The following is a 23885-nucleotide window of genomic DNA, read 5'->3' as shown; positions in this document are numbered from 1 at the left end:
ATATATTTCTGTTATGTGACGGGGCTTTCACTTGTTATTTTCGGGCCCTCGCTTTGTTTTCATTGATTGTAGCACATGAGTTCAAGCACAGTTGAGATCCCCTAGAAGCAGGATCCACTGGTAACAAGTATTTAATGCAATTGTATCATCTGAAAGAGACTCCAAGAACATCCCCAGGCATCATTTGTCTCTCTTTTTAGATCCTTTTTGAAGACGCCTTTGATCTGGCTGCTGGGTTTCTCGATCACAATGAAGTGCAAGGCCTGTCTAGCCCAAGGTAAGTGCCTTTTCTTCCTCTTCAAAGAAGTAGAATCCCTCGCACACTTGTGTGAAAATACATTGCTCAGCGACCCTTCTGACTTTGCTGTTAGTGTCAACCAGCCCACCCACCCCATGTTTAAGCTGTGCATAATCTTATTAAGTGATCATCACAAGTGTTTGAGGGTTCTCCTTCTTCCATAGTTCTCTGTCTTTCTGCCTAATCGTTATTAACAATGTTGAATGGGCACTATTCTGACAGTGTTTAAAATCAAGCGAATCTAAAATGTCTGCATTCCGGTCCAGGGAAGGCATGGCTTGGCAATTCGGGCTGGACTGTTCCCATGAGGCACAGGGTCAGACTGATTTGCATATAGCCATGTCTGAACTGGGATGGCAGAGTGGGCTAAAGAACGGTGATGGATTAAACCCAGATCTTTTGACTGGGTGTGAGTGTTTGATTGGTTCAGATGCTCCGTCCATTACCACCCCCTTTTGTACCATCAACAAACCCAAGGCACCCAAACCAGCCCCACACCCACCACGAAGGAACTGGATCCTGGTTACCAACGAGCAACTTAACTCCGCTGTCACCCAAGACAACCACACCAGAGCACCCTATGCAAACGACGCAGCCAGAGAACTCCACACCTGGAACTCCGACTGCGCAGACGAGCTCGCCCCGCTATGCAACCCTGACAGACAATGCCCCAGGAAAGCCGCCTGTGTCACCACCGCTCTCCAAGAAGCCAGACACACCTGCAGACGCCTGGAGAAGAACTGGAGAAACACCAAGACCACCAAAAACCATACCGCCTACAAGGGCTCCATGACGGACTACCACAACCAGTTTCAGAGCCACCAAGAGGAACTTCTTCCACAACAAAATCCTGGCCAACTCCACCAACTCCAAGGAACTTTTCAGTGTCAGCGACAAGATTGGAACCTATTTCCACCTCAAGATCACAAACCTCTACGACAACTTCATCAACCATCCACCAGGCACTACAGATGGCTCCCCTCACCCCTGAAACACCAGCCAGCCCACCATCTCCAACTGGGCATCGATCACCGCCGAAGACACCGCCTCGACCATGAAAAGCATCCACTCGGGAGCCCCCACCGACCCCTGGCCCCCTTACATCTACCACAGAACCGCGGCCGCCATCGTACCCGAACTACAATGCACCATCAACACCACCTTCAAAACAGGCACCTTCCCAGACGACTGGAAGCACTCATAAGTCAGACCTCTGCTCAAGAAGTCCACAGCTGACCCCACCAACCTCAAGAACTATCGGCCCATCTCGCTCCTTCCCTTAGAAGCCAAAGTTGCAGAGAAAATAGTCAACAGAAAACTGACACTATTCATTGAAGAGAACGCCGTCCTCGACCCGTCCCAATCCGGATTCTGAAGCAACCACAGCACAGAGAGAACGCCCCACTCGCCGCCACAGGCGACATCCGCACCATCCTGGACCAAGGCCACTCCACAGCCCTCATCCTACTCGACCTATCAGCGGTCTTCGACACCGTCTCCCACTGCACACTTGTCGCCAGACTACACGATGCAGGCAAACAAGGAACAGCCCTGGACTGGGTCCGATCATTCCTCACCGGAAGAAGCCAAAAGATCAGACTCCCATCCTTCCTCGACTCATCACTCACCATGAACCAACAGGTCAACGCCATCACCTCCAGCTGCTTCAACACCCTCCGCATCCTCCGCAAGACCTTGCGGACCCCCTGGGTCAAGGAAGACAGTCAACCACGCATTCATCACCAGCAGACTGGACTATGGAAACACACTCTATGCCGGCATCAACAAGTCCCTTTCCCGCAAACTCCAGACAATACAGAGCACCACCGCCAGACTCGTCCTCAGCATCCCCTGACACGAACACATCAGTCAACACCTATGAAGTCTCCACTGGCTCCCCATGGAGAAAAGAGTCACTTTCAAAATCCTCACTCACGCCTACAAATGCCTACACAACAACGAACCCAAATACCTCAATGACAGAATCAACTTCCACGTACCCAAAAGAAACCTCCGATCTTCCAACCTCGTACTGGCCGAAACACCGCCCATCTTCAGAACCAGAGCAGGCGGAAGATCCTTATCTCACATTGCGGCCAAGACCTGGAATGAGCTACCGGCAGCCATGAGACGCGCCCCCTCCCTGAACACCTTCAGGAAGACCCTCAAGACCTGGCTCTTCGGCTAAACAGATCTGCGGACCCCACCCTCAGCACCTTGAGACCCTCACGGGGGAGTAGTGTGCTTACAATTCCCTGATTGATTGATTAAAGGTCCTCAAAATAGTTCTATGGGCTGGATTCCCAATTCCAACCTAAGAAATAGAGGAATGGGTTTCCTGATCATAAGTGCTCAGGAAAGTTCACCCCAGAGTGCAATGCGTGCCATAAGGTTGGAGACTTAAAGGGTGATGCCAAATGTCCCAAGAGGGCACAGACCCCCAAGTAGTGGGGTGTCCTCTTGTCATGCCTGTTGTTTGCTTACAGGGAGGTGCTGCAGAAGGGGGTTGGATTCGGCCTCTTTGAACTTCGTATGGTTGCCTTATCAAAGCACCTCTCATCCTAGTAAAGGAGGGTTGGGAGCAAGCTCCCAAGAAAGCACCTCTGGATGTGGTCAGCTAAATGCTGGCCCTTCGCATCCAGCTTCTGGAAAAAGGTCAACGAGAATCTAAAAGCCAGCCAGGAGTTTATGAAGTGCTGCTATGACCAGAAGGCCATTCTGGCTAAGTTTCAGCCTAGCCAGAAACTGTGGGTGATGTAGCCTGTGGAGCCCAGGAACCTATGAGACCAATGGTTTGGGGCCTACGAGGTGAAGGAGTGCAAAGGGGATGTCACCTACCTGGTGGACCTCAAGAACCCCAGGAACCCTTTATTGGTGTTGCATGTCAGTCGCATCAAACACCACTTTCAGAGTTCGGACATTACTATGCTCCTGGTGACAGATGATGGAGTGGAAAAAGGGAATGACCCACTCCCCGAAATCTGTTTCACTTTACACCAATCTGCACCTAGAGCACTTCCACCCTACACCTCACAACGAAGTCTCTTGCTCAAAAGACCTCCGGCAAAGAGCCCCCTCGAGGGGCATTGCACACTAGGAGTGGCCTGATGATGAAGCTTGACACTCGCACAGGAGTGTGAAGGTTCTTGCTTCTGAACAATCAGATTCCCAGATCTGGTATCTCAGCTTCCCTGACCTAGATCCTCCCATCCTTCCTCCCCCCCCTCAGGAACTGCATACCCTGTGAATTACAAATAAACCTTTTGCCAGCCTAACCCTGCCTTTTTAATACGTATAAGTAACCTTAAGGGTAGGCCCTAAACAGTCCAGAGGACAGGGTGCTATGTATTTAAAAAGTTGGACATGTACTTTTAAGTGTTACATGTCCTGGTAGCGCGAAACTCTTAAATTTGCCACGCTGTGCAGATCACACAACAGAATTTAAGGTAATTTGTATAGCGATACTAACGTGGTCCCTGTAGCCAGCATGCCAGCTTGCGCTCCATCCTGGTCGGCCTGAACTGGTGAGTTTGTGCCTGTCCGGCACAACCCGATAACCACAATGTCTGCTTTGGGCTTGTTGGCACTACTTTTACCTAAACCCTTACAATTGTATAGCTCCAGTTCTAATAACTTTATTTTTGTCATTTTGGCTCAAATATTTTTTTCAAAATGTACTCTAATTTTCTAAGTTGGTATGGGATTTTTATTGTATTGTGTCATCACTTTATTATTATGCGAAGTGCTGCATAAACACCTTACACATTTTCTCTAAGTTAAGCCTGACTGCTTTTGTGCCAATCTACCAGAGGGTTGAGCACATGTTAATTTGGGGTTTGCTTGTGTTTCACCCTGAAAAGAATTGGGGTTGCTGCTTGAGTAGGGTTTCACCCCCCTCAACCAGTAACCCACTTTCCTACAGGAAGCAATCGCGAGACTGGGGCCCATGTTAAATTAAGATTGCCGTGATTGGACAATGCACTATCGTAGGTCTGCAGTGTAAGTTAAAGGACAATTGCTGCAAGGAAATGTTTTTTAAGCTTTTGTGCAGCGCACCCAAACCAACGGACCACGCACGCAACCTGGGCTTCATCCTGGACTCCTCCCTCTCCATGACCAGACAAGTCAACGCCGTCTCATCGTCGTGCTTCAACATCCTACGCATGCTACGTAAGATCTTCCGGTGGATCCCCACCGAGACCAGGAAGACGGTCACCCAGGCCCTCGTCACCAGCCGTCTGGACTACGGCAACTCCCTCTACGCCGGAACCACCGCCAAACTCCAGAAGAGACTCCAGCGGATTCAGAACGCCTCAGCACGACCCATCCTAGACATCCCCCGCCGCAGCCACATCTCCGGACACCTGAGAGATGGCTCCCGGTCAACAAGAGAATCACCTTCCATCTCCTCTCCTCACCCACGCACACAAAGCCCTACACAACCAAGGCCCAGGATACCTCAACAGCCGCCTCAACTTCTAGGCTCCCACTCGCCAGCTTTGATCGACCAGCCACGCCCTCGCCGCCGTCCCCCGCATCCGAAGAACCACCACAGAAGGAAGGTCCTTCTCCTACCTGGCCGCCAAGACTTGGAACTCCCTCCCGACCCACCTCCGCCTGACCCAGGACCACCTTGCGTCAGGAAGCAGCTCAAGACCTGGCTGTTCGAGCAGTAGCGGACCCCCCCCCCCTCCCCTAGCGCCTTGAGACCCTCCGGGTGAGTAGTGCGCTATATAAATGCTTTGATTGATTAGTGTATGGGTCTTCAGCATGCAGAGGCAGAGTACATTGGAATATGTGCCTTTTTAGGTCTCTCCTAGCATTACAGCACGCATGCGCTGCTCGCTCTGCGAGGCATATTGTAGTAGGGTAGGTTTTAGAAGAGGAGTGGAAGCACAGCCCCTTGTTTTCATTGGCTTGCGTCATCGTTCATGCTAAACACTGGCTTTCGATTGAAATGAGGCTTATTAGTCCCTCCTTGTTACCGCCCTATTCCTTTTGGGACGGCCCATCCGGACTTGATCTTTTACTTGCGACGTTACACTGTCTCCTTTATTAGTGGGTAAGCACTTTTTTGTGTTCATTCTGCTTTCGCAATGGCGCTTGCGCTTCACGGGCGCTATGTACATTACTTAAGTAAGCACGGGCACCACGTTCATTCTGCTTTCGCAGGGCCGCTCGCGCTTCACAGATGCCATGTACATAACATAAGTAGGCACGGGCGCCACGTTATAGCACCACACTTGCTTTTTTCATTGTCTACTGCTTTTTTATTTACTTTTTTGTATTTATTTTCTTTGTTTTCAATTTGGCGGTACACGCGCTTTATCTTTAGCCATGTTAAGCTAACGCGCGGGTTCCGCAATTGTTGAAAAAGTAAAGAAATAGATTTTCTTCTATTTGTTTACTTTTGCTACGATCGCGGCACCTGCGTTTTACTTTAACATTGTTAAAGGTAAAGCGCGGCTGCCGCGATTGTTAAAAAAGTCAAGAAATTGATTTTATTTCTCGTATAGAGATCTGGACAATGAATCTGCTCTGTCTCTTCACAGATGGCACAATGTGGTACGCACTGGCTCCTCACAAACATGCACTGAGGGCAGTGTGTGGGCCTGTGCTGCCTCCTCACTGGCATGCACTCTGTGCACAACAGGTAACTGCGCTGGCATGCATGGGCCTCTCAAAACTAAAGTAATATCTGCAGGAAAGCACCTGGCATCCCCCACAACCTTACCCTGTATTAGCCTTCCAGTGGCCCCTCCCCCACTGCAGGGTGGTTCTACACACCGGCAGCCAGCCCGACCAAAGCCAGAGCTCCCTACAACCTGCCACCAGCAAGCCGTCAGGTGTGGATTAAAAGATTAATACCTTTTGGTAGAAAATACTTAAACCTAACGCAGCTGGTGCTCATGTAAAACGCTCTAATACCTTCGGGTCGAATTCCCGCTATATAAAACTGCCAATAAAAAATAGACCTCATCTGAATGTGGATTCTGAGGTGTCACCAGAGGACTGAATGTACCCGTCCCCTCACATGCGCTGCACACGCTCTGTGGCATATCTGCCTCACATCCTCTCGGTGGAGAGTCGGCCTTCCCTGCCTCCCACACCAGCCCTCTGCTGCGTGCCTCCCCCTCACTTCCGCTGCCCCTTGCGGGTTTCATGGCAGGTTTCACGGTGCGAACTGCGCGTGCTTGCGGGAGAGGGGGGCCTGTCTCCTTCTCTCTCATTACCCTTCCCTGCACCCCTCCTCCTTTATGCATCAATTGCAGATTTGTCCCACGCCATGACAAGGCTTGAGAGGCGACAGCGTACTACTGCCTTATTATACCTTCATTGCCTCATCCCTCACCCGCCTCAACACACTCTCTGGCCTCTTCTCACCATTATATTCCCTGCCCTCATCTTCATCTGTCTAACACTCCACTCAGCCCCCGTCAGGCCGTCATATCTTAATGTGTCCAGAAACACGTATGCATTAAGATGATCACAGTCCTTTGCTTTTATCAAAGAAAATTCAGGTGCTCTGTATTTGGCGGGACGGCGAGCTGAGAGCCTTCTCTCGGTTTCGGCCCTGCATGCACTTCCTCTTTCTACCTTTACACCCCTTGGCCTTTCACACAGAATTCTCCTTCCCGCTGGCACACCCCTACTCATTGCATTCCCTGCCAGGGTGCCCTTGAACACCTACTCCCCTCAAAATATGGTGTGCTTGTGAAGCTCATGTTCAGAAGTTCCATTGCTCGTCTTTCGCCTCACTCTTTTCTCCTCAATCGCATCTTTCATTCACCTCTTATATCTTAAATCCCCTGCCCATACCTTTCCCTCAGACCCATCTTCGCATTGTATTTCCTCTCGCCGACTGAACTCCCCTACATCACCTCTCCCGAACCCCTGGTCCACTTCTCATTTTAAACCAATCGCTTGCCCCACCCTCACTCTGATACCCTTGTAGTCATCAAAAGCGATAAACTCTTCTAACTCCGCACAACCTCTTACCTCCAAACCACTGCCATCTTCCCCCGAAACCCACCACCCTTCTCTCCTCACAGTCCTGCTCCTTTCACTTCATCTCATGCATCCTTGCCCTGTTTCTTCGTACCCAAATTGCCTCTAAACCCTGCCCTCCTCTTCTCTCTCTCTCATCATCCTCTTCTTCTGCCCTCCCCCGCCTTTGCTCTTCTTCCTCCCTGATATGTTTCCTCCCCCTCTTACTCGAGCACCAGCCCTCCCCCTCTTTATTGCAGCTTGAATCCCACCCCTCTTCCCAGGAGATACGGTAAGGGGGGCAATGCGCATTGCAGTTTATTCAGCGGTCCTCCATTCTTAAAAACACACCCACTGGCTGTGGCGCAGCGGGACTGCTTCCGGCAAACATTCATTAAAAAAAAAAGCATTTGCAATGCAATAGGTCTCACATTTGCGAGAGATTGAGCTTTTGGCATTGTATTTGTATTTATTTATGTGTTTTGAAAACCTGCAAGTATTGTGTCAACACGCACTTTGTACCGATAGGCGTTTCTTGCGACAAGCAAGGCTGGCAGTAACTGTGCCTCTTTGTACTTGTAGTCCATGCTTACCATAAACAAGGCTGGCGGTAAAAGAGACAAAGTTACTGCCAGCCTTGCTTCTCGAAAAGAATTTGTGTTTACGCACCTATTGCATTACAAATGCTTGTTTTAATGGGGATCGATGACTTTGCATTCCCAGGTTTTGAAGGTGCCTGAAATAAATGCTTGCATGCTCATTTTAGGTTGCCTAAATCTTAATATTTTGTTTCCTACTATATTAATGTACTCTCACATTCTTCTTAAAGATAGTTCACGTCTCCATTTTCTATGAAACCGAGAGCAGTACACTTTGTCTGCCTAACATCTTTAACCAACTGGTGTAAATAAACAAGCTGATATCTCCTATTCATTGCTACCCAAAATATATTCTGCAATATTTGCAGGATGCTTCTGGCAAAGGTTGGTCAGTGGCCATTTTAAGAGTACGGGAGGCAACCATTAAGGCCTTACGATTTCTATGAAGACCTTTAACAACCATTGAGTGGTGCGCATCTATGGCTTTCAAATATTTTACGACCCCAAGTTAAGAATACTTTTCCATGTTGGGTTTTACAGTTGGTATTGCAGAATTACAAAAACCTCCTTTTGGATGATTAGATGAGATTTCAGAGATTTGTCTTGATCTTTGAAAGTAATTTTCCTAGTAGTCTATGGTAAAATCAAGGTATTTACAGGAGTCGGCTTCATTGACGGGCAATCCTCCTTGTCCAAATTTCATCCAAAAGACAAATTTGGTTTTTCACATGAGACAGGACTATCCCCCAGATGCATCAAGCACCCATTTTGCTATTCCTTATTAGCGAAAAATAAGGATTCGCTAATAAGGAATAGCAAAATGCTATGCATTAAGTAATCACTAAAAAATTAGCGATTTCTTAAAATTCCTTAATTGCGTCTCGCAAATTGAGACTCGCAATTAAGGAATACCTCCCTATTCATTCCTATGGGCCTAGAGGCCCAAAGGAATGAATGGGAAGACAATCTCAATTAGAGAATCGCAAATTGAGATTGCAATTTCAAGGGTGCCAGGGTGACTAAAGGGCACCCTGTTGCACCCCTGAAATCTGCATATGGGTACAATTTTCACACATACATGCCCTAAGGGCATGTCTGTGTGCAAAATAGAACTTTGAAAAATGCATTGAAGTGCATTTTTCAAAGTTTTTGCAAATTACCATGAAGTTCAACTACATGGTAATTTGCGCCCCCCTATTAGCGAAATCGCTAATTTTTTAACTTTAATGCATTGCATTTAAGGAATCTCAATTTGAGATTCCTTAAATGCAATAGCAATTTAAGTAATCGCAATTTTGCGATTTCTTAAATTGCGATTTTTGAATTTGGGATGATGCATCCCAAATGCAAAAATACCGGTCGGAAAGGGCAGATTCTGAGAATCTGCCCCTTTGAGAGCGGTTTTTAGCTTTATGCATCTGGGCCATAGTTCTCCCTGTTTTGTGTTCTAACCCAGTTTTGAAACATGATGTTCTTTTGACATATTGGATGTAGATAGAGCAGTAAAGATCTGTTTCAAAAGAAGGACAGAATTCAGGACATTTTTTCCCCTTGAGTAAGTGGTTTAGGAAGGGGATTTCTACAGCTTATCCAAAGTCTGGTTCCAGGTTCTATGCAGGTGCCCTGCACAAGGGCAATTCAGCCTTTTGGGCAGAAAGGGGCTGAGCCTTTATTACTGAAAACTACTGCCTGGCTTTGATTCTCTCAAAATTCTCAAAGGCAGCTATTTCTCCTGGCTCCGTAGATACTCTAGCTGATTATTGGAAGAGTAAAATACTACTAATCAACTGTCTTTGCTAGAGAGAGAGAGAGAGAGGGCGAGAGAGAGAAAGAGAGAGAGAGAGAAGAAAGAAAGGTAAAGAGACTATGTTTATGCCGTGAGTCCTTATTTTATACTAACGGGTAACATGTACCATATTTACTATTTTGTACCATTGCTACACTCTGATCCCATATTGTCTAAATAAGGGTTTCTCAAACATGTCATGCCTTAACTTCACTTCCTTTTAGTAGATAATGTTCATCAATGTTGTGACCCTGCTAACTTCAATGTTTATTCTTAAGTCATTGCCCACCCACCTTCTCCTGGAAATCAAACTGTTCCCTATTGCCGATCCCTTGGTATTTCTGGCCCACAAGCTTGAGAAACCCTAATCTATGTATAACCTGGCGCATGATATGTTGGAAAGCATATGAAGGCGGCTCTAAAACGTTTACTCTCACTTACTCTTCTACTGTAGTCCAGTATATGATGGTGGCACCTTGGAGAATCCAGAGCAGAATGGTTGCCTGTACAGACAGATTGTCAGTTTTCTAACAGGCCATCTCAAGGCTATTCCTCAGGTAGTGTTGGATGTATTGCTGTGCCGTTGCAAATGATTAAATATTATGTTTCCGTTGATTTTTAATAGTGTAATGTATCTGATTTGTTTGGGGGGGTGACTTGTGAGAATATAAATATTGAGCAACAACTGAAAACATAATTATTTGGCAAGTTCATTTATCAGGCTTAAAAAATAAGACAGTTGATTCTTTATTGCTGTTACTTTATAAACAGCTCAAATAATACTTGTATTTGCACGCGTCAGAGCTTCAGATGTGTTGCAAGACATTTATAGTAAGTACCTTTTCTTACCCTTACCAAGTCCCCCTGTCATATCACAGCCTGGAGAATGCTCAGATAGCCTCTTCCCCTTAGATAATGGCATCTGGAACCTGCCAGGAGCAGATGATGTTGCTCTTCTCTTTCTTCCCTTCAATTGTTGTAGGGGCTGCCCTGGTCCCGTAACTCAAAACCGGTCTCATTTTTGTGTATCATAACAAAGATTTAATAATTGGTCCTCTGCAACCTATGTTCACTTACGTGTGTGCCTCTCATGTGTTCTTTGACTTCACAATGAAAGGAGGTGATTTCCAATTTACATTCGATTTTCCTTTGATTATACGGACATTCATACATGTACTTGTGTTTTAGCACCAAAAGAGTCTGTTAGCATGTTCTTTCCTACTAGTATGTATAGTGTAAAAAACACTGTCTTGTTAATAAACTGTAATTATCAGTAGGTTTTTACTACATGCTTCCTTGTTCAGCATTCTCCATGATCTATTAAAGAGTAGCCTTCTACAAGTTGCAAATTCAAAGAGAAAACACTATTTTGGTGAACCCATTTCGCAAGAGTCTTCATTCTGCTTATTTAGAGGAGTCTACACCCCATCTCAACTACACCGTTTCCGGACAGTCCACATTCTGAGTGTTAATATACCCTCCATGGGGACTTTGCGTACCTTACAATTATTTTGTTTTGGGTAACGTTTGACAAACTACAGTATATTTAGGTGTTAATATTACAACAGTCCATTCCAGAGCATTTACCAAGAGCTAGTGTACTTGGCAGAATTTAATGTGCTCTACCTTTCTGCAAGGTCATCTAGTTAGGTGTTTCCTTAGTAAAGAAGAATATGTTGTTTCTACCAAAGCATTCCCTAACATAGTGAATCCACAGCTGTGTAGTCCAAGTGGGTCTTACCTCAGGTTTATCCTCTGTCCCTTAAACATTAGCATTTCATGAAATTCTTCAGGATGTATCAGAACCTCCAATGCATGAGCTCCCTGCCTTCCAAATACCTTACTCAACACCACCACCAGTCAGTGCGACAGTTTTGCAAATCTGGAAAAACAATGGACAGAATAGTGACGAGTCAATGTTGCAAATCAGGAGAGTAAATTTCTAGATTCTTCAAGGTCATCAAGTTAGGTGTTTCCTTAGTGAAGAAGATTATATTGCTTTTTCCAAAGCATTCCCTAACATAGTGAATCCACAGCTGTGTAGTCCAAGAGATTCTTACCTCAAGCTTATACCCTGTCCCTTAAACATTAGCATTTCATGAAAATCTCTCAGCACCACCACCAGTGATGTGCCAGTTTTGCAAATCTGGAAAAATAATGGCCAGAATAGTGACGAGTCAATGTCGCAAATCAGGAAAGTTAATGGCTAGATTAAGCAGGTGTTAACCACTGTAAAGTCCCAAATTATTCACATAGTCAGGCCATTGTATGAGATATGTTTAGGCATATCTAAATCCACATCGTGGAATGTTGTTGGACAAAATAAGCCTGTGCATCACAGTGTGAACTTTCCATCTTGTACATTACTCAATATAATCAATACTGTCGACTGAATACTTTTTCTGACAGAGTATGTGCCATCGGGGGAAGGACATTACAACACCTGGTCTGTATAGGGTGGACAATGTAATATATTTTTCTCCTGTCCTTCACTACGAGGACTGGCAGACTGGAACAAAACAATAATGACCCCCACACCCTGGGAGACTACGAGGGTGTAGGGTTCATTCCTTTTTTGTTTGTCAACAACAAACGTCTGCTTTGGGAGTTTGTTTTAGAATTTTTGTTTTTTAAAAAAGTTTTGTCAATGGCTGTCAAAACTGACAGACGCTGTTCAACAAACTTCAAATAAGTTGAAAGGACCCACTGTGATGGTGGTTCCCTTCAAAGTACAGAGATGCAAACAAATGTTTATAGCAAATGGAGTGTTTTGGGGTAAGGCTTTACCACAAATTGCGTGCTAAAAGCAAAGTGGCATAATTGCATATTTTTGGGGAATGTCACATAGGAAGCCTAACATAAAATTTCCAAAATTACACAAATTACGCTAGTGTAATTTCACTTTCGCCCAGGCCTACTTAAACTTTAATGTTAGTGGGCATTCATGTTATGTTATGTTATGTTATGTTATGTTAGTGGTATTTGTAATGCGCGCAGCTGCTCCAGCGAAGGAGCGTCCCGGCGCCCGACAAGAAAGCCACACAACATAACCAAGGAACAGATTTATTTAAAATTTCGGGTTTTAACAGGGCTAAGGAAACAGAAGAGTCTTAACGGCCTTGCGATAGGAAGACAGGTCGGCAAGGGTCCGAATTTCGCGAGCCAATGCGTTCCACAGACGCACATTCATAGTGTAGGTATGTAATGCTTATCTCAAAAGACTGGGGGCCAGATGTAGGTAATTTTATTTTACCACTTCTTAAATACCGAATCATACCGATTCGGTATTTAAGAAGTGGTAAAATAAAAGTACTGAGATGTAGGTAAATCCAGATGTGCATTTACCGAATCAGTAATATTCGGTATTTACCTAATCGGTAAATACCGACCGGTAATGCCCATTCATTCCTATGGGCTTTGAAGCCCATAGGAATGAATGGGCATTACCGATTCGGTATTTACCGAATCAGTAAATACCGAATTTCACAAGGGTGCAGGGGGTGTCACTTTGACACCCTCTAGCACCCCCATAACAGGGTCGGGTGCCATGTGGCAGGCATACATGCCCTAAGGGCAGGTCTGTCTGTCATATGGCACAGGTGTGCATGCACATATGTGCATGCACACCGGAATCGGTATTTTACCATCAAATTGAATTTGATGGTAAAATAACGATTCAGTAAGGCTTGTGGGACTCAGAAGAGTCCCACCTACATATCAAACTTACCGAATCGGTAAAAATACCGATTCGGTATTTTACAGAATCGGTAAATATACCGATCGGTAAATTTACCGATTCTGTAAAATGACTGGCCCTACATCTCAAAATCCAATTACCGGTCGGTAACGGCCGAATTCGGCCGTTACCGACCGGTAATTGGCCACCTACATCTGGCCCTGGGTGCTTTACTGAATTATAGAAAATAGGCGTAATTTTTGCCGAAATGCAGTTTCACCCTACTGAGGTCGCGAGATTCAGTTGAGGTACCAGTCCTAGGATAAAACTATATTCCCCACGTGCAGATCGATTGCATTTTAGTAATCTATGAACTCCTTCTGGCATTCAGTTATTTCTCTGACGTAGCTCATAATGAGATTCCAGGATCTTTGTTTTCCCTGCTGGCCCTGGTTAATTATATGCCAGATGGAGGATCAAAGAACTCCTTGCTCAAAAGAACCATTTGATTTTTTCCTGGGAAAGAAAAGTTTGGGGACGGAATCTGCATGTACTAATTACGTTTCATAGAAACAAAAGAAAAGAGGCAGATATCTGGAGCCAATCACAGTAGGGTGATACCCTTTGAAGTTTTGGAGGGAAGAGACCAGTTAGCTGTAGCAGTTAGGGGCGAGGTTGGGGCTTCCAAAGAAGCTCTTTCCACAGACTGTACTGTCTTGCGAGTTAGCAATGTCTGAACCCTTTTGGCTCCTGATGGACTCCGTAGAGCTGTGACATAAGTGTTATAGGGGAATGCAATGAAGGCTGATTTAGAATGTTGAGTTCTCAGTTGCACCCAGAAGAATAAAGTCATGCAATACTAAGCTCCATGTGTGGCGTAGTCATTGGCGGGTACCCAGGCTGGGAAAGACACTACAGTTGGCGATGAGATAGGGGATAAGTAACCTGAAGATCGACCGTGCTCTCCCCGAGAATTTGCCGGGGTTCAAAAAATTGCTTGTGTGTGCCACGTGTGACATTGTCAAAGTACGGAATTGACGGTTAATACATAGGGAGTGCTGTGAAGACAATAAAAGCATTGCAGAGAATCTACACGTCGTTGGCCGAAAACCTACTCGTCAGGCCATACATAAAGCTACCATGCTACCACTTAAGATAAGGTCATACGTTATATGGAGTGTTAATGTCAAAGGCAGCTAAGGTCAGATACAGAATAGAAGCTCTCTAAACACACTTGATGCTGGGGGAGCACATCTGTGCATTCCCTGACAGCTATAAGCATTTGTCATGCAGCTGGAACGACAGACCTCTGTCATTTGAGTGCCTAGCTGGATAGATTGGAAGAAGATGTTTTGACACTTGGCCTCTGGTAGCCAGATCATGGCCCCACTAAAGATTAAGATCTGCATTCCACGGTCTCATGGCAGACATGACTGATATTTAAGCGAGACATCTGTGGTTCAAAGGCAAAGCCTCTAAACCACCCCCCAACTTCAAAGGCAAACTGGTGCCATACTTCAGCAGGGCGTAGATACATGTGGGGACATAGACTGGAGAACCTGGAACTACGTGGTGCACACTGCCAGAGGAAATTGTTGCGCACAAGGAGGATTACTGCTATTGGAAGGGACCATGCACCCTTCCTGATTAGTGGCTGGCCTGGGCTGAATACCTGCTGCTGTGTGGCACCCTAAAGTGTGTTCTCCAAGTACTTGCTGGCTTGTCCCTTGATCTCTTGTGGAGGTCTCCGGGACATCAAAGACTTCCCGCGAGGGACCCACACCATCTACTTGTGATACTTGGAGAACTTGGAGAACGCTGCCCACATTGTCTACTGATGGCGTGAGATTGGAACTAAGACTTGTGCCTGGAGATCGGATAGCCTTGTGCGGAGCACCAAAAGCATTATCTGCATTTAAGGAGTGGGAACCTTGCATCATGGGGACCTCAACACGCATATGTATCATTTTGGTGGTGAGCGGATTCACCGGTTGCGGGATCTTGCGTGGCCCTCTTCGTTGATCATGCCTCATCTCTCTCGTGCGACATGCCCACTGCATGCTCATTGTGTGCTGTGTCTGATTCACAGGTTGGACACTGAGGTGAGGGCATACCCGTATGGGTGCCCCCTTCTACCTCGTGTGGCACTGCTGACCTTGCCCCCAATTGTGTTTCCCAAATTGCCTGGTGTGACCAGTATCAGGGCTCACCAGGTGTTGTGCCTTATTTCCAGGGAGGTACGAAATTTGCAACTCTTCATTGTGTGTTACCTTTATTGTCTTGTGCGACCCGTATCAATGCGCACCGGACGTTGTGACTCATTTCCAGGGAGGTACTAAGCTTGCAACTCTTTTTCCCAAGTGTGCATACTACTGATGTTCTTTGAACACGGTTGGGCCTAGTACTACTAGTAATATTTCCAAGTGTGATTTATTCCCAGAAGTACATGATGTTCATGTTGTGCTGATTATTTTGTGTTGAATACAAACGTTAAATACATACATCGCATGTGAAGTCTCTTTTGTGACGCTCAGTGTATGTATTGTGAGTGAGTGCTGTGCCAATGCTTTACACATTGCCTCTGTGGTAAGCCTGACTGCTCAGTGCCAAACTACCCAAGAGTGAGCGCAGGTTGTACAGTGAGAGTAATCACCCACCCTTGATGGGAGTGTTAGGTTTTGCCTGGCTAGGGTATCGCTGTCATCCAGTCAGAGGGGTATTCTATATGTTGATGATGGCTTGTTTAGCCTCCTGGAGCACAGGTACATTGGCAGGCTTGTCGTGATGCCCAGCACGTACTGTCCACCAGATTGGGCGCCATCCCTCTCCGGCAGCTGCACATGCAGGTGGCACACCTCTGCTGTATGAGTTGTCTGGGTTGTCCAGCAGCTTTTTAGCGTTAGCCAAGTAGCGTAAGGAGCACTGTTTCCCTTTTAAAGGGAACAGAAGAGTGAAGGAGTAGCGGATGAGTTTATTAGTGATCAGTTTGAAGTCTCGCCTCTTGCGCAAGATGCCCGGGAAGTGATCCTGAAGGAGTTGAATGGTGTGGCCACGGAAGACCACGTCTTCTTTCCCCACTGGAGGCCCACATAATGGCCTTTGTTTTCCAGTGAAGACGTGGACCCTTGTGAGAATATCGGGGACATTGTTCGGGCATCCCAGCACAGAGGACACACAATGATCCCTATCTGGGGCCATGGGAGGAGCCTCCCCCCAGAGAGTCTGCAGGAGTTCAGTTGGGAAGGTCATGATGTCCTCTTTTGCACCCCTGGGGACCCTCCAAATGCGAATATTGATCCAGGGGCTCTGATTTTCCAAGTCTTCCTGCTTGGCCTGTAGTTCCAACTGCTGCTTCTTGAGGGTGGGCACTCTACACCAGAGCATTTCTTGGTCCTCTGCCTGTGTGTCCGCTGCGTGTTCCAAGTCATCCACATGGTCTTCTACTTCAAATATGTCATGCCGCATTTCATGGATGCAAGACTTGAAGTCAGTTTTAAGGGAGTTAATTCCGGAGTAGATATCCTTCAGGGAGGCATCCATATTGTCCTGCCTGATCGGTACTGGCAAGGATCCCACAGCCACTGCAGTTGTGAGGCTTGCTTTCAGTTCCATGTCAGATATTGATGCCTTGTGCCAAAGCGATGTGACAGAGGTCTCCGTGGCTGACCTGGTGCGTGGCATGGTGTAGCTGTGCCAGCACACAGATATGGCAAAGGGGAGTCCCTCCCCACCACACCACCCCAGCAGGTCAAGAGGCACGGGGGGCAGAGAAGCTGTCAGGTGCAGCAGGCAGTGGAGGACTCCTTTACCTGTGGTCACTCAAGGGCAGCAGGGAGGGGCCACAGATGCACTATTCAGTGTGGCATAAGGGGGCATGACCAGTTAGGCCGCCGGGTGCGCCATGAAGTTCAAGGTTGCCCAATAGGCCACCGGGCAATCACCATGCACAGGCAACCCAGGGCAGTCCGAACGAGATCCGGGCAAGGAGCACGGTGGGGTGCCCACTGCAGAGGTGGTTCTAGTTCTGTCACCCCTTGTGGAAAGGGTAAAAGTGGGGCTCATCTAGCATAAATACAGTCTCCTCTTGAGCTGGGGCGGCACTGCACTGGGTCTGCAAGCCTGAATTCCTATTCCGGAGCCCCAGAGTTTCAGAGCGTCAGTGATGGTGAAGGTCCTAGGCCGTGCTTTCAATTGTGTAGGCGGTAAATGGAACAGGGGGGGTTACAAGTGCAGCAGCTGACAGAAGGGACTCTGGGAGTTTAGGTTGATGGCAGTGCTGTGAGGCCCGTGGGCAGGGAGGCACCGCTAGTGAGAGAGTCCAACTAGGTGCTAAGCCCAGACCACGTCCCAGCATCAGCAGCTCACACCTCAAAAGGCAGTCCAGTGGCCGTGCTCCAGTCTCCAGCACATCAACACCCCCCCCCTGCACTGTTCAAATCACTTAACGCGGGATGGGGGTCTCAACACCTATAAGGACAACCTCCAAAGTGTGGCCCCCTGGTAAGGCCTCAAGGGGGAGCCCCTTTTCCTGGCACTGATGGGGGCTCCTGAGTGCTAGGCAGTTCAGTAGCAGTCACTGCCGCCGCTTTCCACAGCTAAGGGGTGACACTCTAAGCATGCTAGATGGCACCGGGTGCAGGAAGGAAGCAGAGTATTTAGGCCCCCCGCATCAATCAGTTCATCCATTGCGGGGAGGGGAAGCATTGCCTCGTCGTGGTCACCTCTGATGAAGGGCCCCTGGTCAGGCTTCAACTGGGGTCACCTTACCTAGCACTGCCCTGTGTCGCCACGTAGGTAATAAAGTTAGGTGTGGTCTTGGGGCCTTATGCAGGACAGTGGTTGCTCCTGTGGCACTTCTGAAAAAAGGCGGGTCGAGGACAGAGCGCTCCAACTGACAGCAACAGATCAATACAATCGCTGTCTCTGCCGCTGGTCTCTGCCGTCACGGGCAACCCCCTCCATCCACCAGTCAAGAGGAGCATCCAAGGGGAGCAGAGCGCTGATGCCTCCATGCATTAATCACTTCCTTCACTTTGGGGGTTAGGGCCTCACTCCAGCACAGTCACCTCTGGCAAGGTGCCCCTTAACCAGGCATCAAGGGGTCCCCGGAGTCTATCGCAGATGGGGGTTAATCTCCCTGTGCCAATGTGGCTGATGCTGATCTCGGGATCAGGGCCCAATGCAGGGTAATGCATAATCCCGGGCCGGACTCGCAAGATTTTATTTATTTTTATTTGTTTACATTTGTAATGCGCACAGCTACCCATCAAAGGGTTTCCCGGCGCGGCAGATCCCAATAGCAATGCGGTTACAGAAAACTAGATGTTAAAGAGCCATGTTTTTAGGGCTTTTCTGAATTTGATGTAATTCGACTCAGACCGCAATGTATGTGGCATTGAGTTCCAGAGAGAAGGTCCTAGGAATGAGAAGGACTTGCCACCCATGCGTGACAGCCTGGTCCTTGGAATTTCAAAATGATTTGCCGTGGAAGACCGAAGAGATCTGGAAGGACGATAGGGGCGCACCAGGTTTTGCAGATATTTAGGAGCGGTGTTGGTGGAAATCCTGTGCATAAAACATAGAGATTTGAATTTAACTCGGTTTTCAATTTTTAGCCAGTGTAACTTCCTGATGTATTTAGTAGTTGGAGTAGAGATGGGAATTTTACAGAGTAGTCTGGCTGCTGCATTTTGCACTGATTGCAACCTGCGGACAGTAGCTTTGTTCGCCCCCAGGTATAAAACGTTGCCATAATCTAGCCTAGATGTTATTAGGGCATTGACAACTGTTTTCTTGGTGTTTTCAGGCAGCATCCAACAGATCTTTTTTAGCCATTTTAATATGGCAAAGCAGGTGGCTGAAGTCTTTACCGCTTGCTGATGTAAACTGAGTGAGTCGTCAATAATGACGCCCAGGTTGCGAGCATGAGTAACCGGGGTAGGGGGGGTGCCCATTTCAGTTGGCCAATGTTGGGGTCCCCAAAGTTCTTTATTTTTGCCCAACACGATTAACTCGGTTTTTTCGCCGTTAAGTTTTAGAATGTTTTTTTGCATCCAGTCAGCGATTTTACAGAGTCCGAGTTGTAGGGTGGAGGAATTGTCAGAATCTGCAGCTGATAAAGAAAAAAGCAGCTGGGAATCATCAGCGTAAGAAAACATTAAAAGCCCTGTTTCCTCCACTATTTTGGCCAGGGGGCTCATATACACATTGAAAAGCAACGGGCTAAGGATAGAGCCCTGTGGAAGATGGCAGATTGAGGAGAGTGGATAGGGCCCAGAAAGCACAACGGAGCTGCTGGGCATACTGGAGCGGGGCGTGTCCCGCGCGTGCCATCGTCTGATGACTCCAGCACATGCTGCTGTAAGGGGACACATTCAGGGCCCACCCTGGGGTGATTAGGCGGTCTGAAAAGGCCACAGGAGTTCAGAGCTGAGGCGCCATACCTCTCACTCCATTCCTGTCCTGGCCACGCTCCGTGGACTTTCTTTTCAAAGTGAGGGATCACTTACAAGTGATTTGAATCCTAGTGCCCTACTTCCAAGGTCGATTTTTACCTTTTGTGCCAGATAGATAGTTGTTCCTGTGGAGAGCTTTGTATATAATACAGACAGTCAGACTGGCCTATAGGGTAATCAGTCAGTGCACCGAGGGGCCGGTCTGAAGGGTAAGTGTCTGGGTCTGTTTTTTGGCTGTTTGTGGGTCTGTTTAATGGTATGCTGGGCCAGTTATTACTGTTGATTTGCTTGATACAAAAACAAACATTTTCTGCAGCAAGCTCAAATTCATGCAGTCTTCCATACCTTGCAAAGCAATTATAGGGCATGTCTTTACAAGTTAAACACTGCACAAATATGCAAACATGAGCCTCTTTAAAACAAAAAAAAACTGTAAGCTCTTTATTTGAAATGAGGTCTCTGTCCAAGTAGGGACCCTCACTCTAATTAGGGGAAGGGAGTCATACAGCCCCCTGCTCACTCCATTGGTAGCTTGGCACGAGCAGTCAGGCTTATCGCAGAAGCAATGTGTAAAGCATTTGTACATACACACATAGTAATACAGTGAAAGCACTACAAAATGAGTACACATCAGTTTAGAAAGATAGCCAGTATTTATCTGAATAAAACAAGACCAAAATGACTAAAATCCAACATACACAAGCCAAAATATCACTTTTGAAATGTTAAGTAAGTTTAGTCCATAGAAATCAATGGATTGTTTTTGTATTAGCATAAAGTACCTTAGATGCATCAAAAATCAAAGACTGAGCAGGTGCAGGAGAGATTAGGTGCCGGAAAAGCAAAGCATTCCTTACTACACAGGGGAGGTGATGCACCAGTTCCTTATTGGCAGGAGAGGTGATGCGTCAGTTTCTGGACACGCAGCCTCTGTTCCGTACAGCGCTATTGGGTCGACGAAGAATCAGCGCCCAGGGATATTGCGGTGAAAATCAAGACACGATGCGTCGATGCAACAGCGGCGAAGCAGGCACTGCAGCAATTTTGAGCAGTGGTTCGTTAAAAAAAACAGATGCTGAGTTGATGCATGGATTTTCCCCTTCAGATCACCAGATTCTACTTCCAAGGTCCAAAGAACTGGATTTGGCATGACTTGGCAAGTCAGGACTCTCAGCAGAAGGCACTGGCAGGTAAAGTCTTTGATGGCCCAGAGAGTTCTTAACAGGAGGCACGCGCGCACAAGCCCTTGGAGAACGTTGGGAGCAGGATATAGAAAGCAAAGTCCAGCCCTTTCTCTTCCAGGACAGAAGAAGCAAGCACCAGGCAAGTACAACAAAGAACAGGCAGAATGTCAGTCCCTCCTACAACATCCAGCACTTTTTTTTGGCAGAATGTCCTCAGTCCAGAAGTGGTCTGATTTTGGGGTGAGAGGTCCAATACTTACCCCTTTCTGTCTTTGAAGTAGGCACACTTCAAAAGAAATTCTTTGTATTGTACAAGACTCCGCCTTTTCCTGACCTGGTTCCAGACACACTACCGGGGAGGGTGGAGACAGCTTTGTGTGAGGACAGGCACAACCCTATTCAGGTATCAGTGACAATTCCTCCCATCACTCTAGTTCAGGAAGGCCATCAGCCTGATGATGGACCGTCAGGATGTACAAGGCACACCTCTGCTCCCTTTGTGTGACTGTCATCCTAACCCAGACATGTATTCTACATACAGGCAGAGGCACAGAATGGTTAAGCAAAAAAAATGCCCACTTTATAAAGCTATTGATATCAATGGGGTATCCCAATAGCATGCAGAATCTGGGGAATTCTAATAGTATATAGACAGGGGTTATGTCATTAAATATACGATTACTTTTATACTTTTCTTGGTAAGTCCACTGTTACTTAGGACTAGGAATCAAGGTTACATTGAAATACATTGAAATGAAATGACAACGACACTCAGGACTGCAAAAGTGTGAGCGATATTTAAAAAAAAAATCATATATCATATATGTTGACGTACATATCAATATTCGAAAGACTAGACTGATGCATGACAGTAAACGTTACAAACAAATGTGCCTAATACATTACATGAAAATAAACACAATGGAACACAACCGGAATAACATAAAAACACGGTTAGTTTGAGCATCCAAAAATCACTGCTGTTCCCTAGACAGACATATGTTTTGCATTTTAACATAGATAACTTGTTCAGATTACGTCGACTTTTCGAACCCTCACCCGCCCTAAAAAAAACGTGTAGTTGAGTAACATCACCATGGGGTCTTCCTCAGGACTACTATGTATTCGATAATGAACAGCCTGTAATAGATAGTTTTCTCTGTCTGAATTCGAATAACAGGGATCATGCACTCTCTCATCTTAAATAAATGGATATCTTTATAAATGGATGAACTTATTCTATCCATGTTTAGCTAGAAAAGGAGCCATAAACGTGCTTCCTTTGTGCCAAAATCGCATCATCGCACAGTCAAAGTGGTGGCATCCAAAAACCAGGTGCAGTAATTATTCCCTGTGCTATGGCGTACTGAATAAATCAGTCTGTGCAATTTAAAAACCAACTTCACCAAAAGACGTTTTTTAAATTGTGAGTTCAGAGACTCCAAATCTCTTCCTGCTCTCAATGGGAAATTACACTTAAAAGATATTTCAGGCCAATCCCCATGTTACCCTGCGGGAGAGATAGACCTTGCAATACTGAAAAACAAAATTAACAGTATTGCTAAACACACCATGTCCTACCTTTTAAATGCACTCCCTGGGACTGCCTTGGGCCTACCTTAGTAGTGGCCTACATGTAGTAATAGGTAAGGTTTGGGCCTGGCAAGTGGATGCACTTTCTAGGTCAGCGTGGCAGTTTAACACTGCACTCACCTGCACTGCAATGGCAGGCCTGAGTCATGGTTAAAAGACTAGTCATGTGGGTGGCACAATCAGTGCTGCAGGCCTACTAGTAGCATTTGATATACAGGCCCCTGGGCACACCTGGTGCACTTTACTAGGAGCTTACTAGTAAATCAAATATGCCAGTCATGGATAATCACCAATACAATTTAGACAATGAACATAAGTACTTTAGCACTGTTTAGCAGTGGTAAAGTGCCCAGAGTCCTAAAAGCAACAAAAACTGGTCAGAAAAAATAGGAGGAAGCAGGTAAAACGTTTGGAGATACCTCTGCAAAAAGTGCCAGGTCCAACACTATTTACTTCACTAATGGGGCCACTTTTATTTTGTGTCCCAGTCCCTGGATACAGACCATTGTGTAAGTGCTTTCGTTTTTAAGGGTAGCAGCCGTTTGAGTATACCTAGTCAGGAGAATACCATTTTTGGCTTTTCAGGCGGACTCTACACGTTGGATGTTTTTCTTGTCCTAGAACTGGATGTACTGTCCCTAGCACTACTTTGCACTACACAATGAAAGTGAAAGTACTGCCTGAGGTTGTGACCCTCCTTGCTGAATCCAGCTTTGTCTGTCAGCATGTGCCATACTCAAATTAGTATCTCTGCAGACTGTTGGGAATAGGGAGCGAGGTCGTGGACAGAACATCTAGGTCTGACAGGATATTAGAGAATAGTGGGATAGCGGTAAGGGAAACACCTTTGAAACATAGCAGATAAGAGACCATGACATAGAGAATAGATAATGACAGTTAAAAAAGCCAGCTAGCGACATAGATAAAAGAGGTGACCAAGATTAGAGGTTTGAAAATTAAAGGCAAGAGATTGTCAATAAGAGAGAATAATAATTCACAGTATGAGAGAGGAATAGAGCAGAGGGATGACAATGAAAACTGAAGAGAGCATAGAGTTGGTCATGAAACAGCTGACGAGTCACAATCCATGAGGGCGGAGTTGTGTCAGTGAATTATAGTGGAGGCTTGCCAATGAATGATAGCAGAGCAGTGACAGATCACAAGAGTTTTGAAAAAACAAATAAACGATGCTTGAACATATCTCGGCCACTAATAATTACTCTTGGCCCCTTTTCAGTTCATTTTGGTTTTTCTTTGCCTTCTGTGCCACTCAAGACTGTGACTAGTCATATGCAAATCAGTCTTTT

The 23885-nt window shown here is 46.4% G+C and overlaps 1 protein-coding gene across 3 annotated transcripts in view; it reads left to right on the top strand.

Annotated features, from left to right (window-relative positions):
* Positions 1-23885, top strand: part of STRA8 (stimulated by retinoic acid 8) — a 126162-nt gene that overhangs the window by 97980 nt on the left and 4297 nt on the right. For 2 of the 3 annotated variants that reach the window (XM_078653557.1, XM_078653547.1), the window contains exons 7-8: positions 201-277; positions 10125-10227. In XM_078653557.1, the coding sequence (XP_078509683.1) occupies positions 201-277; positions 10125-10227 (180 nt within the window). The remainder of the gene's footprint in view (positions 1-200; positions 278-10124; positions 10228-23885) is intronic. The other variant, XM_078653563.1, reaches the window with a different exon arrangement.

Source organism: Lissotriton helveticus, chromosome 1_1, assembly GCF_964261635.1.
Source record: "Lissotriton helveticus chromosome 1_1, aLisHel1.1, whole genome shotgun sequence".
NCBI classification, from domain to species: Eukaryota; Metazoa; Chordata; class Amphibia; order Caudata; family Salamandridae; genus Lissotriton; species Lissotriton helveticus.
Note: the sequence above shows the minus strand (reverse complement) of the source record. Positions and strands in the feature narration are given on the sequence as shown.